At 41.8% G+C, this 27024-nt stretch overlaps 1 protein-coding gene across 1 annotated transcript in view; it reads right to left on the reverse strand.

Moving 5' to 3' along the window:
- sema3bl (sema domain, immunoglobulin domain (Ig), short basic domain, secreted, (semaphorin) 3bl) overlaps positions 1–27024 on the reverse strand; it is a 61085-nt gene that overhangs the window by 10105 nt on the left and 23956 nt on the right. Inside the window, exons 3-10 of the mRNA XM_076740173.1 lie at positions 25603–25665; positions 16891–17010; positions 8691–8781; positions 6311–6427; positions 5711–5853; positions 3564–3678; positions 3371–3440; positions 3055–3199 (exon numbers count right to left, since the gene is read on the reverse strand). Of these exons, the coding sequence (XP_076596288.1) occupies positions 3055–3199; positions 3371–3440; positions 3564–3678; positions 5711–5853; positions 6311–6427; positions 8691–8781; positions 16891–17010; positions 25603–25665 (864 nt within the window). The remainder of the gene's footprint in view (positions 1–3054; positions 3200–3370; positions 3441–3563; positions 3679–5710; positions 5854–6310; positions 6428–8690; positions 8782–16890; positions 17011–25602; positions 25666–27024) is intronic.

A 27024-nucleotide genomic window follows, 5' to 3' on the forward strand; every position in this document is an offset into this window, starting at 1 on the left:
GCTCATCCCTGATATGTCAGAATGTTTTCAAGCTGATCCTCATCTGTTTGCATAGCACAAAAAACCTAAACTGGAATAGCTCCAAATTATATTGCCAACTCATCCAAATTTTGCTGCGGCAGGTCGACTGCTTTCAATCTCCAACTGAGAGCCAAGTGAGAGTGAATGAGAGAGAGAAGACGTGGGCATATTTGGCAGACATCTATTCATGTTCATCATTGCTGTGTATGTAAGTGTGTTCGCGTGTATGAGCACAGTATGTACTGTGTAAGGGAAATTCACCCATTATAACAAACAGACCCAGCAGAAGAGAGCATTATTAGCTGATGTTCAAATCCTGCTAAATTACTTTTCCAGTTCTATGTCAGGCTGTCTGGTAGTGGTTTAACTCATCTGCCATCTGCCAAAAGGATGCTTAAGACCCCCAAATATAGGTTCAATCATATCTGTGCGATATGATGATATATATTGTGTGACAATGGAAAAACATCTACTGTTTCATATTATGCTTTGTCGTTCATTTTGTTGCATTGCAAACCTCACTCTTTATGGCAATATCTTTCCTCATTTGGACGAAGCTTTGCGTTCTTTGACAAGGCATCTATGCAGGCAGGAAATATTCACAAAGGCAACACAAACACAAGGGTGTGAATGTGACACAGAACAGGTAATTCCAAACAAAAGAAGGACTCCGACGAGCTGAGACAGAACAAGGAGCTCGCACCTAACAGAGGGGATACTAGTAAGCTAGCAGAAGCCTCTGTTTGAAGTAAGAACACTTAACATATCCTATAATATCCAGTCTTAAAGGAAAGTAAGTTGACAATCCTTAAAGGATGGGTCTGGAAGTATGAGGTCTGACTCAAACTCAAAGGTGAATAAAAAGAAAATAGCTAGAGGATATTCAAGCTAAACATTTAAAGACTTTATGATAAAAAACTGGCACTTTAATCTAATCTGACGGTGCAGGAAAATATGCAGATGATGCTCTGATAATCGAGGAGCACTGATAGTATTAAGAAAGGTTATTTAAAACACGCTACAAAAGGGATTTTCATGTCAGAAATCAATCCAACAGAAACACCCAGGATCATTAAGGATAAAATATGTGTGGTAGCAGCCCAAAAGTTCAGTATCCGAGAAGCAAACATTCAGCTTTTATGGTGACAGTGGATGTCAGTGTGGATGACAGAGACAAGCAGACAAGTACCTCACAAAATAAATGAAATGTAATACCAAGTTTCAGGTGGGATTACCACTAAAGCTCACGTAAATCTGCAATAAATACACTATCCCATAATACCCTGGGTGACAGAATGAGTTCTGACACACATTAAACATCGTGCAGTGATATTTCAATCCAAGATAAATATCTAGGAGGATAAATCCACCAAATCTCTCTAAACTGAGGTCTTTCAGACGGCGAAACTGAACTTTTGTTTTCCGTTCTTGCGTGAGTTTGACAGGTGAGTAAGGAGACATGATGGATATTACACAGTTTAACGCTTAAATCTTTTAAAGTGACAAGTCCAAGTCATTATCACTGATTTTAAAACGGTTTTGCAGGAGAATATTTGAACTCCAGCTAAAGTCCACATAGGATATCAAGCTGTTCTTCATCGAATGAGTTTTGCTGAATATCTCAAGGACAAAGAAGCAAAAATCAATTGCTCTTTCTTCACTCCTCTCTCCTTCCCCTCTCCTCCTCTTCTTTCCATCTTTGCCTCTTCATCGACCTTCCCTGAGTCATCACCTTTTTCCCCGTTTCCTCTCTTCCTCCATTTCCTTCTTCCCTCTCTCTTACACTCTCAGTTTCAGGCCAAAACATTCCTGTTAATCAGAGAGTCAGTGGAGTGAAACCACAGAGGTGTCTGCTCTGTTCTCACATTATTCATATTCCTCCTGCCTCCATTCGCTCTCCTTCGCTCTGGTAATGAGGTGGAATTACACACACGATGGGACCGTGTGTATGTGTGTTGCCTCCACGTGTGTGTTTGTATATATAACAAGTCTGAATTACAGTGATGTGGTTGAGAGAACATGACGGGGCTCCACTGAGAGTCAGGACGTAAACCAGGAGAAGGGTCTGTACTTTATACAGTAACCACAGCTGCACTAGCACATACAGTAGATTACTGCTACTTACTACTTTCCAGTTCTTATTCCCTTTCTCAACCACTTCTCCTAAGAGTTACATTTGTACACAACTCTGTTACAACAGCTTGATATGTTTTGAGGAAAAATGCACTGTTGAGAGGACAACTAGTTTTCACAGTGAGGACACAACAATCACCAACAGGAACGATCCACCTACTGTTGAATGAATAATTTTAAATAGATTTTGAAGGGTTTTAAGTGCATGATAGTGTTTATTAGGTGTTTATTGGGCGCACCTACCTAAAACTAATGCATTAAAATACAACAGCCCTGCACAAAAAACCTACCTTAATGGGGGTTATGATGTTCAGTTGTTGTTGAAAATATTTTACAGCGTTGTTAATTCAACTGTACGATCATTTTCGGGGTGTAGTTCATGGTGCTGCTGCTGTGCTGCTTTTAAAAGTAGGTTGAGCCTTCCTCTTAGTAATCCAACAAAAATAACACTGCAGTGTTTGAAATGAAAGCATTAACCAGTTTCTCGGGGTCAGTTTGATGTCTAACTTTTGGACATGGTTTTCAAGCACAGATACCTTTTATCTTTTATACCTGACTATTTAATTTCATGTCTCTATTTTTTAGAATCTAATAATGTAATTAGCTTAAGTGCATCTTTAATCAATTACAACAAAGAAAAAAAATCAACCAGTCGTTCATACTGTTGATTCAATTTACCAGCTTGTTTACAAGACTGAGATCAGCAGAGGAAGAATACATGTAAATCTGTGTGTCATCAGCATATGAAGGGTAGGACATCTACATTTCCTTGTAGTGTTGTCGTGCAGAAGCATTTATTGTGGGATATATTGTGTATTGTGTAACTATGCTAAGGACAGTCTAGTAAAAGTACAGTCAATTTAGGGTTAGAGGTGAAATACTTGGTGAACAATCACTCACCACGCCCGGTCTTGGATAAGGGACCCTGCCTTCATAGGCCCCCCACTGGTAGTCAGGACCCTCTTTGTGAGCAAAGGGTCCATTGAAGGCTTCTCTGATGTCAGCCATACGGTAAACACACACAGCAAAACCCTGGAACACATTACTGTGGAAGAGAAAGGGGGAATAGACTTGAACATGTCCACAAATAATCAAATTATTTAGATTTAAATTTGGAAAACAGCAGAACAATTCAACTCTTCTTGGTCCTCTGATGAATTGCAAGGTAGATAATATTCAGGTATGATAACACAGATGACGCCTGATGGTTATTCACCTGATGGTGCTGAAGATTGCATAGATGTCTGGGTTCCTTTCATCCTTGGTCCTCAGCAGGAAAACATCCTCTGTTTGACAGAAAAAGATAAAGTCATTTACTATGTGTGTATCTGCAGTTTGTGCGTGAAGGATTTATGTTAAAGAGGACAACTGTGTGCTTAGCTTAGTGAAACGCTTTATGTGGATCTCACCCAGTTGGTTGAAGTGTGTGTCGATGCCGTGAGGTCCTGGTACAGAGCAGACCAGTCGAGCTTTGATGAAGGTACTCCATTTGTTCACCAACACTCTCTGGCCTCCAACGTCATTCTGGCAGAACAGAAAGAAATACAGTCCACACAATCTATAAAACACAGCTGCATTTTCAATACACAGTTTCATTGTTTTGGCTGTGTACTGCAGCACGCTGGATTTGGTTTGAAACAATCTGAGGTTAAAACAGTTTTAATGCCGTTTAAAGTGGGTCAAACTTAAGAAGTTCACTTAAACTTTCATTCAAAGACAAGGCAATCAAGCAGTTTTCTGAGAGGCAACAGTGGAAATCTGTCACATGACCTCCATCCACCCAATCATCATTTTTCTGTTAAAACCACACTCAATGCAAGAAGCCCCAGAAACAAGCAGAAAGTGAAAATGGCTACTAAATTTGGAAGACGGTGTATAAAAAAGGGCCCCAACCCTGCACAGTCTATGTGGACAGTAAATATCTCCAAATTAGAGCTCAAAGTCAGCACTTTAACATCGTGGTCACTGTTTCGTTTCAAATCCAACGTGCAGGAGTACAGACAAAACTGCATTACACATTAAACTTTAGCTACTGTACACGTACTACACATATTCACGCACTCACACACAAACAAACGCACACACGATTAGGATGAATCTGAAGAATGACTCTTGGATCTTCTGAGAGCACACTCCCTTGGCTTTCTCAGATAAAAATAAATGTGTAGGGACTCACAATAAATACAGAGGGAGTGTGTGAGCATGTGCGTGTGCCCTTCACTGTCCCTTCTTCATTAAAACTGAAGATATCATCTTATATGTGTGTAGGTGTGTGTGCATATATGCATGGCAGCATGCACGGACGTGTGTGTGTGTGTGTGTGTGTGTGTGTGTGTGTGTGTGTGTGTGTGTGTGTGTGCGTGCGATGAGTAACAGCAGTGATAATTGGCTTCTAGGCAAGACACCACAAGGGAAGCGATGACAACTATTCAGATTTGCCTAAGGGAGAGAAAGATGGCTGAAGAGGAGATAATACAGGCATGGAGGGAGAGAAAGAGAGACAGATGGAGAGAAAGAGGAGTAGAAGAGATGAAGATGGAAAAGTTTGAAGTTTTAGGTTGGATTTTGTCTGAGAAGTTTGTGCAGACACAGTCAGACTGTCTCTAAGGAAATCCTGCAGCTGTGTGTTTGAGCATGTGTATTTGTGTGTATTCTGCTACGCATACTTGTATTTGCGTGTGTTGCACACAGCCCATATGTGGTTTTATAAGACAAATCAATGCGTGAAAGAATGTGCGAGAGCGTGCAGAGCAGATGGGAAACACAGTTGGGCAATTTGACAGCTGTGTGTGTTTTGGAAGGAGAAAGGATTCATATGATTCTGAATATCACGATGCCTTCACAGCCCTATAGGGAAGTGTAAATATTTGATTGCCCAAAAAAGATATTTGTCTTTTCACAAGAAACTGGCATAAAAGGACGATAAAGCCATAAAACCACAACCTGCAAAGTAATGTTATGTGACCATGTAGAAATAGAGCCCTCTTTCTAGCTCACTTTTTCTACGTATTTGTCTTCTCTTAATAATCTTTTTCCAGTGGGAGTGTGAATCTATACATCAGACCGAAAAGCCTGGCATAGACTCAAAACTATAATGGATCCTCCAGAAAACAAGAAAGCCCAAAAGGACTCTCCCAGAACACGACTCCACAGCCTCTTCCTCAAGTGAAACACCCCTGCAGATGTCTCATTCCAGGCACTGGATATTTATATGGCCATGAGGAAGCACACTGTGCAGCTCATCTGACCATCTGGCTTTGCTCATCTCCACCTGCCAACAGAAAATCTCTCAGTTCTACTGTGTGCATCTGGATCTCACTGGTGGGACATTGTTTCTGGACTTAATTTCATACGTCATTTTTCAATTCTTTGAGCACCACCAAAAATCACCTCCGCTGGAAAGGACTCATTGAAGACACAGTGACAGATATCTCATGACCTCAGTTACATAAGCCAGTGCTATGTGAAGTCGCCTGGTGCAGCCTTGATAGAAATGTCATCACACACTGTATCACAAAATATGGTCTCCACACAAACAGTTTATAAAGCATCTCACCGCACACACTCGTCCGATACGTGTGTGTATGGCCCCCTCCCTGTCCCCTGCATCCGTGGCCTTCTCAGTGAAGAAGAAATACACTTTGTCATTGTCTCGGTCGTCGTTGTCTGGGATGAGATGGGCCGCGATGAACTTAGGGTCTGCAGAGGAAGATGTAAAGGTGGAGAGATGTGGATGTAAACATATCAGACAACACACCATCAAAATGATGTAAGAGCAGAGCCCTTCTTACTGAGAGTGCATCTGAAATTCCACATATTTCTGACAGACTCTGTTGCCCTCAGGCTCTAAAACAGCATGGTGCCTTCACTTCCTGCATGATGCTGCTTAATCTGCACTGATGAGGATAAACATGTAAGTATGGCAATCATCATCTCTACTCCTCTCAGCATGAAAAAATGGAGAATTTGAACTCAGTCCAGAAGGTTTTCCATGGTGCATCATGTCAAATAGTGCAACATAGTGCAGATAGTTCATGATCATACCAGTGTTGGGCCAGATCATGAGTTCAAAAATTGATGGAGGTTTGAATGCAGCTATTCTTTTCACTTTTGATCGAATGTTCAATAACAGGTTGATAAAACAGCGAAACATTACCATGAAGCAGTTTCTGGTCAGTTTCTGTCCTCATGGTGGAGCGACCGCCCATACTTCTGAAGATCACAGAGTCTCTACCCAGGAAATCTGCCGTCAGTCCTGTATACAACTCTCCACCTATTGAGAGGCAGCAAGGTGGTGGGAGAGAGGATAAGTTTAGAGGAGAAACATAAGAGAGGAGAAAAATGTCAGACAGTGGAGAGAGAGGAGAGTAAGAGTGGAAAAAAAGTGGAAGGGATTGAATGAAAAGGTTACAAGAATAAAACAGCAGCAATAAGGGAAAAAGGGAGTAGGGAAAATAAAAACGGTTGGTAGGGAAGAACAATAAGGAAATCATGGGTGACAGAGAAAAATGTTGCGGTTCAGGCAAGTGAGGCAGAAAAAGTGAAGGAAAGAAGAAATCGAACAAAATCCAATCAAGAACACGCTGGGAGAGTAATCTAAAACCCAAACTCAAACACACTTCATACAGCACATCCTCCACTGAGACTCAGACCATAGGCATGGACTCACTTTAAATTTCAACAAGTCAGAAAATTTATTTTCTCGCAAATAGAAATAAAATATTTGCTGCAGCCCGTATGGTCCACGAACCCTGGAAAATTCTTTAGAAGCCCAGGTTGTCTGTCCTTAGTGAAGACAGAAAGCTCAGCGAGCCTGGAAACAGCTCAGGACGGAAAACACTGCGACAACCTTTAGATAACACAACTGTTTTTAATATTTCCAAGCACGGTGACCAATGCACATGTGGAATCTGGTCACAGACTGTTTCAGCAGCTCTCATGAGTTTAAATTAGTTCTTATTTCATCCGGCTGCAGTAATGTCGTTAGAAACGAACACACGCACATCCTGCTTGGCCAGACAAACGCACATACAGTCAACTTAAACTCATATTCACTCAATGTTTCACACGTGAGCAGACACTCGCAGATACAGTAACTGGTGATGGCCTGTAGAGCTTTGTGTGTTTTGATCCTGAAATTAAAGCGAGGAAAACACTATTGGGTCGATAGCTGATGATTTGGACTGTCATCATCTTTTACTGTGTCAGTCTTGGCATCTCTTATGCACTTCATTTATTTGTTATGTGTTGTACCGTCTCTACTCTATCTGTTGTCATTTGTTCCATTATTTAAAATAGAGGTCAATTAGAGCCCTTTTACTTTTGAGCATCATTGATCCCTGATGGGAGAATCCATAGAGAGGAACCCTGAATGTGGTAGTCAGTGAGATTCATGGGCCGTTGTGTAACAGGAGCTTAAACTACAGCTGTTGGTCATCTTACACAACCCTGCTGACCTTGAGGAAGCCAACAGATCAGCTGAGTCTGTGTTTTCCACTGTCTCTATGCTGAAAGTGACATTTAAAGTGGTGCTGGTGAACAACCCTTGACCAAACAACCATCCTCTCCAAGCATGTACAATTCAGTATCTCTTTTTATCTATTCTACATGAGCCTCTGCAGGCCTAATGGCGCTCCTCAGCTGCTTGTCCTGTGTCTATGTGTCCACTGTATATCTTCCCTGAGGTCTGATCTGGCTGTAATCTATCGTTTTCCTGCCAGATACGAAGCACTGTGGGATAAATTCTGATGCTGAAAGCACCCAGCTGCAGAGAGAGGAAGGTGGGATAGAGGGATGTATACACAGACACACACGCACACACGCACACACGCACACACACACACACACACACACACACACACACACACACACACCCCTCCACCTTCACTGGCTCCCAGGATTGTCTGTCACTGCTATAAATCAGCATTATTTCAGAAACTAAAAACCTAATGACATTCAGAGAGAAACACCCACAACTATTTCACCTAGTCAGCACAGCTCCTGTGTGTGTGTGTGTGTGTGTGTGTGTGTGTGTGTGTGTCTCACAGACCCAAAGAAGGTCTCCATAGTTGCTGTTCTTCAGGTTATTATCATTTCAATTCATTGTGGCAGATGAAGAATATTGACCTACAAAACTGACATCTTTGTCACAGCGGGTCAGCTTATGAAATTACCCTGCTGATTATCCATCCTCCATAGTTCTGTTGTGTGTAGCATTAAGTGACTACAGCTTTGTAAGACGTTACATCCTCAGTGTTTTATTTTATTTTATTTATTTATTTATTTTTGGCCATTTTTTTGCCTGTATTTTGACAGTGAAGAGGAGGAGACAGATGAGAGGAGGGCGGCAGGGTATGATTTGCATTAAAGGGCCGCAGCCAGAACTTTGGACACTGCAGTTATGTGACATGTGCTGTTACCATTCAGCTACCAGAGAACTTCCACTAAAATGTTATTGATCTAAGCCAGGTGGTCCTCAGGCCACATCAGCCTCATAAATCACTTTAGAAATACAGTCAAAACAATGTGGGACATACCACTGAAGGTGCTAGCGAAGGGGAAGCTGGGGTCATGTGGAACCTTCCCTCGTCCATTCTCCACATTTGTAGGGTCCATCGAGAAGACATGCTGTGAAAGAAAAGGACATATGGAGAGTTAAAGGTTATTAATTCCAGCAGGTGGTCTGTGAGAGGATGTCAACTTGATGTTTGTCTCTTCTCCAGAAACATCAGAAATATTAACCTGCTTCAAGTGCATCAGACTATGGATTTGAATGAGTAACTGTTTTGTATTTTGTTGATTAATCCCTCCATGTGGAAAATATTTTCTACTCCATGAACTGGGTCTGCCCACTGGAGCACCTGAGATTAATTATCTCAAGTTGAACAGGTTTAGCTGCAGAATCGACTGACCAAGAGCTTTTATAAGGGGTTAATTTCAGTGACTAAAGGCCATTCTACTGATCTTCTGTCATGTTGTCTGCACAAAGAAGTGGGACAGGAGCAGTTTTCAGTTTCAGCCTGTGTTTCAGATTTATTTGTCCTCCCACTGAACTCTGCGTCTGTCTGAGAACTACAGACGCTGTCTGAGAAACGAGGAAATGCAGGATCAGTATAGTTGCCAGAGTTCAGACAAGTTTCCCACCCGTTTCCCAGTGCAGATCAACCCTGAGAGCTGGACTCTAAATTGAGGAGCCAGCAGGGTAACAAAGCAAATAAAGTACATCACACTGTTATCAAATACAAACTACACTTAAAATCCAAACTTAATCAACAGAAAAGGATTTCTGGCAGTTCGTATGAGAACAGGTTGCATGACACTCACTCAGCACACAGTGTGCAGTAACTGACCACGTGATATATGAAGTCATGGCTCAGGACAGGAGGACAAAACTCATGATACTATCACCTGTTACCAATCAACCTGTTTATCTGTGGAATGTTCCAAACAGGTGTTTTTGGAGCATTTCACAACTTTCCCTGCTGCATCAAATTCAGAATAAGCAGATACTTACAAAAATCAATGAAGCTGATGAGGTCAAACATTAAATATACTGTCTTTGTACTCTTGAGTATATCTCAAAAATGATTATCATACTCTTTTTATTCATGTTTTGCACGGAGGCTCAACGTTTTTGGCATCTGGGTTGTACTTGTAGCAGTGAAAATGCTGCCAAAATTAAAAGTTAAAAAAAGCATTTTAAGGATTGTCATTCTACATCAAATCCAGCAGCAAGGAAGTAAGGAAAGAATTAAAATAACAGACTGGCACTTTCTTCATCATTCACCAGTTAGGCAAATTCATCTGACGAACACTGGCTACATCCTTGGATTGTGTGATTTGTCGGGTCAAAACAGGGTCATTGTGGACAAAGGGCCTCTTGTTTTTAACCTTTCTTCTTCCACTTCAACGACATCAGTGTACTGAGATCAATGCGACTTTCCAGGATAAAAGGGGAATGGAAGGCGACAGGACCTACAGTAAAACCTTGTGTTTGATTCCAGTCCATATTACTGATTTAGATGTCCTTACAGTGAACTCAGTGTGTGCATGAGTCTCTGTTCCTCTAATAGACAATGGAGTATTGTTACTGGGAGGGTGAGTCTTCAACTGAATGGAGATCATATGGGAGATGATGACATTGAAGTCACTGGGACAAAAATAGCATAAGAAACAGTGGACAATACACACACACACGCACATTTGTACGTGCACCAACGCATACTCACTCCTACATTAATACGTGCTGAGAAACATGGACACAGCAAATTGCTCCTGTCAGAAACACGTCGAAAGATAATATATGCACTGGCATATCCGAAAGGTCGCCAGATATTAGGAGAGACAGTTCATTTCTTATATGATCCACATGTAGCTTTTTGAATGTGAAGAGGTTTGAATGAGTTTCACAGGTGTCAGAGTGAACATGTGCATCTCACCAGCATGCACATTGCTTATACACACACTGTAAATCTGAGATTATGACTGATATTCAGCAAGTGCTCTGAGTCTTGTCTTTCCCTACATAAGGAAACACAAACACTTTATTTCTTCCAGTCCTTTATTTTTTATGTTTGTTACTGCTCACTGCAATAGAGGATTGTTTGTGTTGTGTGTGTATGAGTATGTGCGTGTGTGTGTGTGTATGTGTGTGTGTGTGTGTGTGTGTGTGTGTGTGTGTATGTCTGTGTTATCTCATTATGATCCGGAGGAATGGTGTGGCTGCCTGTGCAGCTGATTAGACTGTCAGAGTCCCTTTGGCCAAACTCTGCCAAGACAAATACACACTAGTACTGTGATACAGAGAAAGACATCCAGAGCACTTTGTACTCAACCATGCTGAGCAAAATACATCAAAACCTCACTAAAACTTAACTTAACTTGACTTAAAGAGAGACTACGTAAATTTTAAAAGAGAAAAATTTCATTTATTAGCAATAAAACACACCCTTTCTCAATTGAATACACTCAGGTATTTTCCTGCTACAGCCTTATTTGGTCTGGTATGACCACTGGCTTGTGTTGGCACGTCTTTTGTTGATAATGTTAGCTCATGCTGGTTACTTTATGCTTTTACTTCATCATCCTGTAATTGTCATTTTTGGCCACAGTTGTCACTGTTCTGTAAAGTCATATAGTCTCTTTATAAAGGAACAGCCCTGTGGTGCTTTTAGCATCAGTTCCTCAGAATCAGAGAATTAAGTTTCAGGCTGAGGGAAACCAAGAATTAACTTTAATGCCAGCGTGACAGATTGTGACATATTAAAGTGATGCTTCTACTCTGTTACATGTCATTAAGATGAGATTAAATTACATGTAACATCTCACATGGGTTGTTATTTTGACTGAGGTGGCAGAGCTGACGTGTGTCTCTGTCTTTGTGAGACCATTTGGCCTTCATCAGTCCAAGAAACAAAGAATACAGTGTGTGTAGGAGTGACAGAAAGGAGAAAAAGTTCGACCTTCAGTCTTAATCACATCATACCACCCAGTCCCAAAACAGCGCCTTGGCTGCCGCTGCTCTCCCTGTCCTATCGATCTTCCTTTCTCCTACTGAGTTGAACAAAGCAGACATGCTGCTTTTGTACTCCCAGTTCCTTCCAGGCTCTCATCTGTTTCTCCATCTTCCTCCCCTCCTGTCCTCCCTCACTGTTAATGTTTTGATGAAGTAGTGGTATGCGTATATAAAATCATGCAAAAATGAACCAGGGTTGCCCTTTTGAATTTGACGATGTGTCAAAGGTCCCAGGTCTTATCGCTGAGTCCTCAAATGGCTATTTTTTAATTTTCCATGCTTTATTATTCACAGTTTAACACTGGATAAAACTTAGCTACGCATTTAGCCCGGTAGTCTAATTTTAAATAATGCTGAATGTCCAAAGTCTACATTTTGGACTCACTTCAAGCATCTTAAAGGCAACTTGGCCAACCAACAGACCCCATCTGAAATGCTGTTGTACTTGGCCTTTTGCTCACTGTCCAGTCAAATAACGGCTGGGCTCCCTCTCTCGCCATTCAACTCTCGCTGTAGTGAAAGCATGGGAAGCTCACTCTCTAATTTCATCCATCTTGAAAGACAGTAAGAGGCAGAGATAGAGTAGAGAAAGAGGGAGGGACAGAGCGAGACAGGACACAGCTGATTAAGAGTTATGCTAATAATTACAGCACAGTAAAAAATGATATATAATGCCATGTAAAGGGCTAGAAATGGAGCAAAGCTGACAGTAAAGACAGAAGCAGTAGAACAAGAGACTTCATTCATCTCCATTTTTGTCGGGCTTTGATCCAAAGGCAATATGCGTGGGGAAAAAAAGGGTGATTCATATGCAATTAAATTTTTATTATGCTTTCAATCTTTTTAGTCCACTTTTTATCCACATTAATGCTATTGGCCTTACTGAAGAGCTTTTTTCCTCACTGGGCTTAAATGTCCCATGTGTAGTTCTTGCAAAGGTTTTCATTAAGGTCTGCCATCATGTTGAGAGGAAGTGAGTTACTCAGCAAGTTTTTTTTATAAGTGCCACAAAGCGGAACTGTGAAGTAAAAGAATGGCTTTTACTGAAAAATGGAGCTCGTGAACGGCTTCAGTCTACAGCGTGGCTCTGCTGAGGCGGCCGGCCTGCTATATGCGTGTTCAATCTGTCAGCTGTTGTTAGGTGGACATAAATGTATGTATGTATGTGTGTGTGTGTTTTTCTACACATTTGTTTCTATATATTTATATTTATGTTTGAATGTGCATGTCTTTCATCAGTTTGTGTGTGTTTCTGTCTGTGTCTCTGCATATTTATATGTTCAAGTTTGTGTCATTTGTTTTGTTTGATTATGTGTGTGTGTGTGTGTGTGTGTGTGTGTTTGTGTGTGAGTGTGTGTGTGTGTGTGTGTGTGTGTGCTTGTGTTCACACGTTGTGTGTGTGTGTGTGTGGTCTGATCCTCTGTATGTCATCACTGTAATGTGGTGGTTTATTTTCACATCTATGACACTGCTTTAGGCAGCTCTGTCACTCACCATGGGGACTCCAGTTGGTGTGTGTGTGTGTGTGTGTGTGTGTGTGTGTGTGTGTGTGTGTGTGTGTGTGTGTGTGTGTGAGAGAGAGAGAGAGAGAGAGAAAGAGAGAGAGAAAGAAGGAATGAGGCAGAAACACACAGACTCAAGAGGCAGATTACAGATTCATATGTTTTAGGAACTAAAATGATCACTGTGTACTGAGAATTAATCCAAACATTGTTTTCACACATGAAAGTCAGAAAAAAAGCTTTTTGGCAACAAACAATCGGCAACACATTTGTTCAATAAACTATGACGTGTTGTAAACTAGATGAAATTAAATCTTACCGCTCAACAAACTGTTCTGAACAATCTCTGCTCTCTACGACCTCCCAGAAAAATGAAAACTACTGACGCTCATTCCCGTCATGAGCGTACGTCAGCTGCTTGATGTATAGAGAGTTGCTAAATGGACTTCTTTGTTTTCATCTTTGGATGAAAGCATGAAATACGGGGAGGATTAGCTCTCACTAGAGAACGATAACAGCTTGTCTAATACTAATACATTGTCAAAACATTGTTTGGCAGTCAGAGAGAGAATTTCTTCACATCAACACAGCTGAGGTGACATGAGCCGAATTCAGGCTGTAATTCTCGCTACATTCAGAAGTTTTAGTGCAAAGTCTGTTTGACTAACAGGACCAAGTCAGAGAGAGAAAGGTGGCATGAGAGAGACAGGAGGAGTACATGTACGTCTGCCCCTAACTGAGATGAAACACCTTGAGGGTCAAAGGTCATCCCACCCAGAGTCCAGCCCAAGGCATCGCGGCCTCCGTCCCCACGAGAGGTCAGATAAACACCCTGGTGTGTGTTCTCCACCAGTTAACGATTGGTTAAATAAATGGACAGGCTCCCCGTGGTGTCATCCATTCAGAGAGACACTCTGACACGCTGAAAGGACGCATTTGTGGTCTGAATGATGGTGGGACACACAGACATAAGCAGGAGGACAACAGGTATCTTCTTCAGTCAGGACAGCTGAGGGTGTCTGAGTTTTAACACACATACAACTACCTGTCATACACACACAGATGCTGCACTACCGTCACCATCATAAACCATAAGACTCCTTTATTTATGAATATTATGGGCTGTTTCAAACTGTGCATCTCATTCTAGTCTTTCTGTCCTGTACCTGCAGACAGTTCAAATAGGGTTGGTTGGCCGCAAGCAATTGATTAGTTCAAGTGCTTTGCTAAAATGTTCCTGGAGAGCAACTCCTGTGTTCCCAGCAGATCTGAGGACTCAAACAGGTGACCCACTTTTCACAGGGCGGCTGCTCAGTACCCCCCTTCAATGAGTCTGCTGACTTATTGTTGTATCTCCAGTTTTTTGTTGTCTTTGTTCTCAACCATGCAGACCGCTGTATATTGTCAAAGTGGTTCAGTACAGGCAGAGATAGACGCTGGGTGTTTTTCACGATGTGCCATAAAAGCCAGAATCAAAAGACCACACTGAAGATGACGGATTGAGCGGTAGGCAGAAAACGGCATCAAGGAGAACACACACAGTGTGACAAGCACCTAAATCCACAAGAAAAAAAACAAGGAGAAAAATTCTGCAGCGCACTTTCTGTACTTTATATGCACAGACAATCCATCACACACACACATACACACACACACTTGGCACTCTCCCACTCCTCTGTGTCCTTTCTCTCCCTTAGCTCATTGCCAACACGCAGCTTTCCTCTCTCCTCATGCCAGTTTGACCCCCTCCTGCTGGGAAAGGCAGGGCAGCATACTGGGCTGCCATCTGGAGGACCGCCATGAAACAGTGAACTACGAGTTTGTCTTAATAGCTCCATTCATTGATTCTTGTCTTTCAAATTGCTCCAAGCGCGAGACTCTGCAGAGGGTCCCACTGAGCTGAGTGGCTGTGCAAAGAGCCAGCCTGTGCGGTTGAAAAGATGTATAGAGGGCCCAGAGCTGCGGCTGAGTAGCTCCACAGAAGGACTCATGGCAGAGCTGCCTGCTGAGGCTTAACGTTGAACCCCGGGGATCTGAGCACAGAGCAGAGCCAGTTTGAACTGTGTTTTTCTAAAAAAAAAAAAAAAACCTTGGCACCAGCCGTATTTGTTCCATTTGGCTGGTTTCCTCCACAGGACTCCTTAGAGGCCGTCCATTGATTCCTTATCATCTCATATGTACACTGCTTCATATGCATAATGATCCAGTCTCTATGCTGCAATAACAATGCAGACATGCTCACCAAACTTAGCTTTTAGACTCTTTTAGCCCATTGTTTGTGTTTCATGGTCTGCACATTTGTTGTGTTGTCCTTTCTGCCAGCTTTTACCAATCCCCCAATACACCATAAATCCATATAGGCAGCTGCTTCCCACAAACACAAGTTGACTGTGCACCTTATGTACCCAACACTAAAAGCCAAAGAGACAAAGTTAGCGAGCAGCTGGGGAACATATGGAGCATTAAGCTGCTAAAGAGCCAAACAGTTTTGTCTTAGGAGTTGGTGGAGGCCAAACCAGAGCTAAAATGAGAGGACTTACTGCCATCAGGTGGATGATCATGTTTCTCTGTCTCCTGGAAGTGTAAGTACGCAGCTTTTTGTTAGCCAATAATATATCAGTACTATATTTCTGAGTTTCCGTCCAAGCCGTTCTGCCCATACAGATAAGTTCATTACACAGAACTACTACGAACCACATGACGCAGTAGCACAGTGAAAATCCTTCCAAAGCCAGTCAGGACAAGAGTGAAAACATCTTTTCCGTGGAGAAAAGCCTTCAGTGCCATTCTTTGCTTTTCTTTCACTGAAGAAATAAACTCCATTTCTGACATAGCTGATGCTATAGCAGCATCTATGCTAACATCTTTAGGAGCTGCCACTGCTGTTTCCAAAGGAAGTCACTTCTCTCGCTGTCTTCATACCTAAACATAGGTACACTGTTTAGTCCAAAATGTCTGTGGTTTGGAAAACTCACAACTTACAGCCTGGCAGGATTGTTTCTCACATTGCGTGATCTTGTGTGATCCTGTGATGTCACAAATCCAGCCGACCCGCAAGGTAAGGGTTCATGTCCCATGAGAGACCAAAAGTAAAACCAAAAGTCAACAAGCGTTTCCTAAACATAACCAAGTTGTTTTAGAGCCAAAACCTCATCAAATTTCAACAGTTTCACAACAGTGACACATCTCACAGAGACGCTAAAGGGGAACCTTGTGCATCTGTATGAGATGCTGAAGGTAAGGATGCATGCTGAGAAGTGAGTCAGTAGGAAAAGTCAACTTCTTGTGAGCTGATATCAAAGTAAACCGCAGAGTCCAAAATGAACAGGCTTCTTAATGGCTACACAGTGCAAAAAAACGAATATAATTTACAGTTTTCAAACCTTTCCTTTAGGAAATGGAGACTCAGTGCAGCAACCATACAATAAAATACAGGTCTTACACAACTGTGACAGCAGTATATCACAGAGTTTTCCTCCAAGACGCCTTGTTATTTTTCACATATAGTTGTCAATGCAAAGGAATTACGTGTGTGTGTTTGTGGGTATGTATGTGTATTTGTCTGTCAGAGTATGTGTGTGTTTTTCCGTACGACTGATGTGCGGAGACACCCGCCCCTCCCAAGGTAGTCTGTGGGCCCCCACAGTTCTCCCCAGCAGCTACCCTCCTCACCTCCCACACACATACAAACACACACTGCCCATCTCAACCCCAGCTCACCTCTCCTCTGTGGCCCACACTGATGAAGGCACACATGGGCTGGAAGGCACCGGTGCCACAGGCCAGGAGGTGGGTGCGGTTGTAGGGCTGCAGGAGGCGAACAAAGTTGGCACACTCGGTCTGCAAAACACAGATGTAGACAGGCAGATTAAAACCATGTATCTCAAAGAAATATATGAAAAGGTGTAAATGCAATACGTGTTGCATCAAATGTTTTCTGATGTCCATTTGAACACTCAAATACTGCCACGGTGAACTTATGGTGTCCTTTCAGTGCTTTATGTTCTCTAGTTGGGTGGTGATCATACAGATAAAGAACCGTGGATAACTTTCTATTTACCATAAATATTGTTAAATTATCATGGTATAGCAATGCATGTTACATACTGTACTATACTGTATACACTCACTCACTCACTCACACACACACACACACACACACACACACACACACAAACACCAGGGAAGGGCCATTAAATAAATCAAATCACACACCGCAACAGTGACTGTCATGCAAAGGCAGGAAAGTCGGTTTTCAGGGTACCAAATTGATTTCTGAACAAGACTTATTCATCCCACATGTTTAAGGCCAAGGAAAGAGTTTTATTGGATGAAATGTGATCGCTTCACTGTCCCGCCTATAACTCGTATCTCTGATTTTTGGATTTCAGCCAACACGACATGCCGATGCTGTAGAGCAAGTTTCATCACATTCGGGTCAAAGGAACTTTATCAGGATTTGTAAAGCATCTGAAATGGCTGGGTACCAAAATGAAAATATGATGATGATGTGAAATGTGTTTTTTATGTCACAAGGGACATGAAGACACTAACAATAACTGTGACTGACTTTAATTTTGGAAAGGAAAGACAGAAATAAACAACTACTACTTCATTAGACATTGATAAACTCCTTATGATACTCAGCTGGAATGGAAGCAAAGATTGGAAAAGAAATTCAAGGAGACAAGGTTAAAAGGCCAGACGTGTACACTCAAACACACCTCAGAGTGAGAACAAAAGAAATGGCGACTGAGGAAATGAGTATGGAGACATTTCTGTACTACACAGAGGTCCAGAGGAAGCAGGGGGCATGAATACTTCCGTCTTCCTGTCTGTAACAACAGCGGTTGACAAAACGGGTGTCAGCTGAGAAGGAAGGGGATCGCCATTCTCTGAAGTTAACAAGGTCAAACTCATAGGTGCACAATGAGCATCTGGTGTGTCTGTTCAAAACATGTGCATGCAGGTGAGATGAGCTGAATGTGGTCCAAGCGGATTGGTGCACGTTTCATTACCTTGTATGTGTGTGCTGTTGCTGAATGTTTTTTCCTGTTTTCGACGCATGAGTGTATGCGTGTGTGCGTTGACCTTTTTGTGTTTTTACATGTGCATGTGTTGTGCGGATAAGTCTAATAAATCTGTCATTTTGCATTTGCGTGTGGCCCACGTCTCTCTCCAAGTCACAGTCAGATGCTCAATCATTGTTGATCGCTTCCTCGAGTGCCTGATGTAAACCATGTCTCTGCAGTACGAGACATAGTTTACATCATCATATTGCCCTTCCCGCTGGCTCATGTCTGTCCCCAAACAAAACCGGAGCAGTAATAAACTAAACAGAAACACATTTGTATTAAAAAGGCTTTCAGTAAATCTAAATTTGTTGCTAATTATTAAATGATACAGAGAAGGAGCATCTGGGTTTCATACGTTCTGGTATATTTCTGTTGCTTTACTCATTCCAAAGCAGTGTTAAAAGTACATCCAGCCTACTGGAACCGTCTCGTGGAGGGAAAAACATTAAAGACTGGCCTTTACACTACGTGTCTGTTCTTTACAGAAGATATACGAGGTCTAGGAAAGACTACCGATTGGAGGATGAATAGAAAGCCGTCTCTCCTATGTTTCCATTCAACTACTCAGGGAGTCGTCATAGAGATCTGTGTGGCTGAGGAGAGCAAATACTGGAATGACATGTTGAAAAGAGCAAATACGTCTCTGCTCTCCCACCCTGGGATTTGGGGTTTTACGCATCTGTGTGGTCCTATACTGAGATTAAGTGGCAATAATGGGAGTGGCGCTTAACAGAATATGAAGTGGTTTGAGTCCTAAATCGGGTTCCTCTCACTGGGAGATTTCAGGGAGTTGTCTTAACATCTAGCCAGGATTGAAAATGGAGACACTTAATCACTGCATAAATAGCCAAGGACAGGGCTATTTGGTGGAAACAAAAGCTTGCAATGTTCATTTATTAACCTTTGATTATCAAGCGGAGGATAGCTGACCACAAGTAATATTTCCCAGCAATAGCAAGTTGCTCATTGACACAGTTCAAGCTTTGAAAGTGCCCACAGGAACCACAGTTTTGTGCCTTGGGGGCTAAAAACAAGTATGGATAGCATTTTAAACATCAGATTATTACTACTTTTGCTCGGAGACATATGTATCATTAACATAAACAAGAACATTGCCAAGACCTCTGGCAGCGTGTCCCAGCTTTTACAGTATGCAATACTAAAAGTAATTTCCCAGGGACTATGGTGATTTTGTAGTATATAACAGGAGGGCTTCCAACCAAAAGCGAAGGATTTCAAAGTTCAACAGCAGGTGAATGTGTGAAACAACCAGCCATATCCAGTCAAGTGGATTAATTAAAAGTTAATTTGACATGCGACTGCCTGGATGACAAATCTGCAAACTCTTCCAACAAATGTCAAATGAAAGAGAAAAACTTGGAGCAGAGAAGGCGACTCCTGCAAGTGGAGACAAATCTTCTTCTTCATCATCTTCTTCATGACAAAAACAAACAGGGTTTATGCCAAAATGTGGCCTTTATTTTGAGAAATATGAGCAGTCAGAGTACCACAGGCTACAAATCATTTTAATCATGGTCGGATTTCTTTTCAGTAAGTAAAACACACGATCGCAATTTGGCAATGATACATTAATGTTTAAATATGCTACATGTAGATGCTTTCAAGAAATGTGCTCAAGGACCAGGAAAATGTTTCTCATGCTGTTGCTTGCCCAAGTTTGTCCTGGGTGGACTGAGAGTCCTGGAGTTTCAGCCTCTTTGGCACATTGTCGAATGCACTTTGCTGATGCTTTAGGGAATTGAAAGAGGTTTGTCAAAATAGTGCACTGATGAATTGCTGGGACTTGTAGGAAAAGATGACATTATTATTGATGTGCCAGGTCAGAAATAATAACTAACCAGTAAAGTTTTATTTTCTCCTGTTACAGTTTGATGTATGCCAATGTATTTTTTGTTTTTGTTTTAATTCTAAAAGACCAATTCTGCTCTGCATGCCCAGAACCAGCGTCATCAGCAAGCTAGCATTAGCTTTATGCTCAATAAAGCTTCATTTCGTTGCATAGCTCAGGGGGAATGGTGGAATTTTGGGCCAACAATGAGCTGCTGCTGCTGCTTGGAGAATTTTGCATGATAGGAATTCACTTTTGTGGTCGAAGGCTTTTTATGAACAGTGTCCATGGAGCATAGTGGTTGAGCTAACATGGAGCTAACAGCAAAGGGCTCCAGCAGCCAAACATGTTCTGTGATGACTGACCCGGGCAGGGAGAGGCAAGTTTGGACATGGAGAGCAGTTTCCAGTGTAAACAGCCAATGTTCAGTGGAGAGAAGTCAGATTTTGTAATACTAACAGGATATGAGGACCGACACATTCATGTACACACACACAAATATGCACATGTACAAGACTACGGTGAACAGGACCTCATACACAAACACAGTCACAGACACACACAAACATCATAAAAGCAGTTCAAAGCCGGACCGCTAGATGAACTGGCCTCTCCAAGTCTTTGGTCTCAGCAGTTGTTTGATCCTCAAAGAAACTCGCTTTCCAAGTTAACCCTGAGTGATTTCCAGACGGCGCTGAAAACATTCAGTCATGGCAAAAAACTCAAGCCAAAGTGTGTGAGATGATTTTTCCAAAATATCTACCAACTCCTCCTCCCAACATGTAACCAATCAAATATTAACTTTAGGATAGAAAACCACAGTCACCTACTTGACTTCCTCGCAGTCATAAGAGCTGCAACCAACATTTACCACCATTTTGGCAACGAAACGAGTCACTGAAGGACAGAGACAATCAAACTTGGTGTCTGTGTCTTCGGCCTCTTTAGCATCTTTTTCTATTTAATAATACACACCTGGAGCACAGTCGTATTACTGTTTATTCTGTATTATACTGCAGTGTAAATAGAGATTTACAGTTTATTATCTTGAAATATAAACATGGTTTATAAATGCACAAATCAGTACTGAGAATGAGACTGCTTACAGGACGTGCACATTTCATTTAATTTTTATTCATATTGTTCTGAAGAAACAAACCAACATTTACAGCTGGTAAGACAGAGGGTAGAAAACCCAACCGTCTTCAGACTTCTTGCTTGTGCAACAAAGTAAAGCCAAACCCTGACTGTTTTCTTAACAGGACACTCTCTCACTTTTCCTGCACTCAGACACAAAATGCCAAACGCTAGAAACAAAGTGAAACTGATCACAGCTCCACTGATAAAGCCAAAGCATCGGAGAGGCCGGATGACTGAAACCTTCAAGCTTGTCATGAGAGAACAAAGCACTGAACTGAGCACACAAATCGATTTTTGGAGTTCACGCAGAGATGTGCACAGTTCTGACTTGAATGCACGATGCCTCACTGGTTTTCTCAAAGCCGAACTGTTCACTCACTCAAAATGCCAAACCTCCTATCCCTGATCCATGCTCTCTCACAAAGTTTAGCTTTTGCTCACAGTGTCACCATCTTAGGCTATCAGACATGGAGGAAGTAAGTAGCTGATTAGGTAATTAATCCAATTGTAAGCAGGAGATGCAGATGGAGCAGAACAATGTGTTAACAGCCAGAGCAAGATGCTGCACGCTTGGATGAAGTCACCGAGTGCCTCCGCTCAGCCTGCTGTTTGTTTGTCTGAGATGTAATTAATGACGGTGAAGGTCACGAGGTGATGACTCTGGGAGGAAACGCTATCAGTAAAAACATGTTTAAGGTGGTATGACACTTGTCAGCAGAAGGCTGTGGAGACAGAGGCTTTCATTTAAGAGATAAAGGGCATCGCCCTGCTTTATCTTTGGTTCACTCAGTTTTAAAGTGTGTGCACGAGGACAGTCATGTAGCTACAGTACACAGAGGACAGAGGACATGTTTTTTTGTTGGACTGATTCCAACTGAAACCTTCAATGTCATTGTCTTTCCTTAATTTGTCTTTCTGTTCCTGTCTCATATGTATGTGTTTGCCTCTATCACCAAACACACACACACACACACACACACACACACACACACACACACACACCTTTAACCTTTCAACCTCTGCCGCTTTTCGTCAAACTCAGTTATGTTTAACAGACACAGACAGCAGTAATCCATCGAATTTGACACAGAAACACTCAGAAACGGAAAAACGTGAAGGAATGCAGAGAGATTTCTGCGTATTTTAACAAAAGCAGGCAAGCATCTTTATCTGTCACTCACATAATTACCCTCACACACACACACACACACACACACACACACACACACACACACACGCTCTTTATGAGTCCTTTGGCACAGTCAGGTAGAGTTACACACATCCTGTTTTAAGACCTGTCTAATAATGCACTGTGACTCCTCCTCTCCACTATGGACAGTACAGTAGCAAACACACACACACACACACACACACACACACACACACACACACACACACACCTAACCTTGTGCAAGCCTTGTGAGCAATGCACAGAGGAAACACCTAATAAAACTGATATAAGACATCCAAGACACACCTGCCACTTCAAACACAGAGAACATATACAGTACCTATACACACACACACACACACACACACACACACACACACACACACACACACACCTTCTAAGCCATTCCAGATGGAAGCGGCTGTCAGACTTCATGCCATGAGCACAAAAAGTCACAAAATTCACAGTACTTTTACAGCTTTTACAACAGTGTCTTCATTTCGTGTGTGTGTGTGTGTGTGTGTGTGTGCGTGTGTGTGTGCGTGTGTGTGTGTGTGTGTGTGATGTATGTGCGCAATTAGTACCAGTTTATGTATTCTGAGCACCACTCAAACCACTAAGGGCTTCTACTCCAACTGGGACCAAATTTAACGATGTCTCAATACATCAAAGAAGAGAGACTTCATTACAAAATCTCTTCCTTTCCTCATTTATTTTTTTCTTCTTTTCTGATATTATTTCCCCTTTTTTTCGTGATTTCTTGTCTCCTTTCCTGTTTTCAATGCTCTGTCCATTCTTTATTGCCTTCTTTCTTTGCTCATGTTGTCATCTTAAAACATTGAATCCATGGCCATTCTATTGGATCTGTGAGGCTGTACTTTAGCACAGTGGTGCTTTGAGCTAAATGCTAACACCAGCAAATTCATGCTCAGAACCACAATGCTAAAATGCCGATTGCAGGTATAATGTTTACTCTTCACTGTCCAGGTGTAGCGTGTTAGCATGCCAACATTTGCTAATTAGTACTACAGTACAGCTGATGTTGATCTGAGGTAGTTTTGCTGATATTTGGTTATGGACCAAAGTGTTGTTGAAATTAAATAGAAGATGAATGAATGAATGAATGAATAAACGTCTGTATTGAGGGTAATGACAATCACTCAAACACACAATGTGAACCTTGTGGTGGTGCTGGAGGAAAATTCAGAGGATCACCAAAGTCAACTATTTTCATCCTCTGGGGATCATGAACAATCTGTACATGCTTGCTTGTTGTCGAGATATCTCAGTCTTGACCAAAGTGGTGGACCAACCAGCAGACTGGGATTTCCATCCCTACAACCACACAGCTAGCATGGCTCAAACTCACTCCAGCAGATGGTTGTACTACATTCTTGAGTTTGTCATGTCTTTCCTTCCTGTTTATCATGCTCTTAGAACCATCATTAGCTCCGTCTTTTTCTCTCTTCCCCTCCTCTTTTCTCTTCTTTCATCTGCTGTGGAGTTGCTTCTTTAACCTCCTCCAGGCTAACAAATGAAAGCTGAGTCAGCTTGTAAGCAGGTAAACAACTGAAGGTGCTGACACATTCCTGGGCACTGGTTCCATTCATTACTGTATGCATTTTTTGAAGCTGATATTTATTCTGAGATGGTTTGTTTCTTGACATTATTTGAGGTGGTTGCTTCAGAATCTCCCTTCCCTCTTTTCTCTTGTTGTAAACACGGTCGTAATTAGAGGAACACTGGCCTCCCTTTGTGTTTTCCTCTTTAATCATATTCCCTTCTCCTCCTCTATTTACATATTCCTCCCTGTATCCTTCGATTTTCCTCAACTCCACCTCCTCCAGCCTCCCTCTGTATTTTGAGCTCTCATTAAGTGGTACAATCCTGCCTCCCTCTCCTCCTTCACACAACTAATAAAAGCCTTCATTTGCAACTAAGCTTTCCTTTTCTCTGCACCTCTTTGTCTTCATCCATTCATTAAGAAAGATGATTCATGGCAACTTTAAAAGTTCATTATGATTGTTAAACTATCTTGACAGTGCTGTTGTAGACTTCACTGGAGTCATTAATAGCCTATAGTTTACTACACCTTCTCAGGAGTGTCAGGGAGCCGAGTCTAGAGTAACAGTAGCTGCAGGGTTGGAAACTGAAGTGTCAGCACAACACGACATGGTACTAAACTGTCTTAAGTATGCCATTTACAGTACACTTTAGTTTGTTACACTGCTAGAGGCCCACTCTGCACTTCCCATCACAGCATGTGTCATTTGAGGACCGTTGTTAAAACGGGGGCCTTGAAGTGTACAATTATTTTGCATCCTGGGTCTCAAATGTCTTTCAATGAATTAGAACTGGAAAATTTGAGCAGGAACTGGAAGATACAGGAGAACCGCCAAGAGACGAGCAGAGCAGAGACTGACGTGACCACAGGATTCAGCGGGTGAGCAGCCAAAGCTTCTGAAAGCCCTGTACCAACATGACAAGCCAGGGTTTAGAGGCTCCAAGTGCCATGCTGAGAGCTGCTTCTCTGCTCTGCACTGGAGCCACTTTGGCTAAAAAAGTATAGCGCTGATCAACAGCGTTGGTCAACGCAGTCACCTCATTTATGGAAGAATCAGGGTCCTTAAGCTTCGTTTTTGACGTCTGTAGTGTTTTGGTTTTTTTTTTTTTTTGTACTGTCAGAGTTACAGAGTTAAGTTACTGGAAACAGGAATGAGGATCCAACTGTAGACACCAAGGCTCAGCTGGTCGAATAAAAGACTTCCAAAATAGGCCAGAAATTTTTTTTCAAAAATCAGCATACAAACAGCATATTGGCAAGAGAGCTGGTTACAAAATAAAGGCAGGAAACAGGTATTCAGGAAAACAGGTGCTGAAGGATAGAGCAGCAAAGTAAGATAGAAAATCTAGACTGGCTGAAGGCCGGCCTCAGGTTCAGGTTCAGCTGATCCCTCAGTAATGGAGAGTTGTTAACAACTGGAAGGAAGGTGAAGCAGGACAAGAACAGGCGTCTCTGGGTGTGTTCACACTGAATACAAAGCGACAGGTCTGTGAGAGCTGCAAATATTTCAACTGGCTGTGAAGAAGTGAAGAAGAAAATAAAAGGCCTGATTTTGAGTCACCACTAACTACCAAGACACATATTTTAATGGAAATGTGTTAAAACAAGCATGAGTTAGCTGTCAGTCACTTACCTGCGGTTCCTTCCCTGTTTCAATGCAGTCCTCTCTGTTGCCAGGTAACGGGGGCCAGTAGATCTATGAAGAAATATAAGAAGACAAACATGGAGGAAGAGACAAAGAAGAAAAAAGTGACGATTAATGACCTCATAAATGCAAACAACCACCATTTTCTTTCAGCCATATTGTTTTTTTGAACCCACACAGGCTTTGTGTGACTGTTAATGCAATCAAAACATAATAATCAGCTCATGTGTCATTAAATGTGAATTATTTTCACTGCAAATTTAACTTTATAGCAATTAGAGGCAAACTGAGCAGAGCGGACCCTCTACGTGTGATGAAACAAAGGCTTTGGAATGAAGAGCCAAAGACTTTGGGAGTTAACTTTTGGCTTGTAAAGCTGAAACCTTGATTGGGACACGACACACACATTTATCATTCCACTTATTCCACTTAATTACTGTAAAGGTTTACCCAAACTAAAAAAAAATATTCGAATATCCACTCAAACTGTCTACCATCCAGCCAAACAGATCATTTTATTTGTGGAGGTTTGGAGATGATCTGTCTCTGAAAGTTCAGCCTTCACCAAAGTACAATGGACTGGCTGCTTCACCCACCGTGTGTGAAGGAGAGCTACCGCAGGTCCTTCCTTCCTCCTGCTGTCAGACTTCACAATCAACGTTGCTAACAGTAGACCACACACACACTGACGAATTCACATGCAATTTATGTGTGTTAAATTCAACATTGTATGTTTTACTTATATTGTTTGTTTAAGTGTCAAATCTTCCTTTATTTTACAGGTGCTTCAAATTATTACACTCTCCTCTTTGCTGCTGTAACACAGGATCATGTCATTTTAACTTATTAAGATTGATTTGTCCAAATGAAACCTTTTTTGACACATTCGATTAATAATGTGCTTCCCAAGTAACACTTGCTCACTAGAGACAATATGTACCCAGCCACAGTAAAGGTCAAAGTGTTGGCTCCAGAGACCCGTTGCTCAGTCCCTTTTGGTGCCAATCTTCTGTTTTGTGCCTGTGAAATTTGACTTTTGGCTACAGAACAGCAGGAAAGCTGCGCACCCTGAAAGCATCCTAACAAGACCATCTGGAGCTTACAAAAAAGGCAACAGAAATTAATAAAAACTTCCCACGTTTCACAGTATTGATGCAAGATTTCCTAATTAGGAAAGCCCCAGAGTCTTCTTCTCAGTCTGTAAATACAATGAGGAGAAGAGCTGAATCTCAGATAAGCATGACATCCAATCTGGAGCTGAAACAAGGGGACTAGTTTTCACATCGCTTTCAGCAAATGAAAAATGAAATAGAATTGCTACTGAAGAGAAAAGTCCAAGTGTGTCTCAGTATTTAGACAATGACGTGTGTAATACTGTAGTTTCGTGCAGACTACCAGAAGGTTTCACTG

Source organism: Chaetodon auriga, chromosome 10 (genome assembly GCF_051107435.1).
Source record: "Chaetodon auriga isolate fChaAug3 chromosome 10, fChaAug3.hap1, whole genome shotgun sequence".
Taxonomy (NCBI): Eukaryota; Metazoa; Chordata; class Actinopteri; order Chaetodontiformes; family Chaetodontidae; genus Chaetodon; species Chaetodon auriga.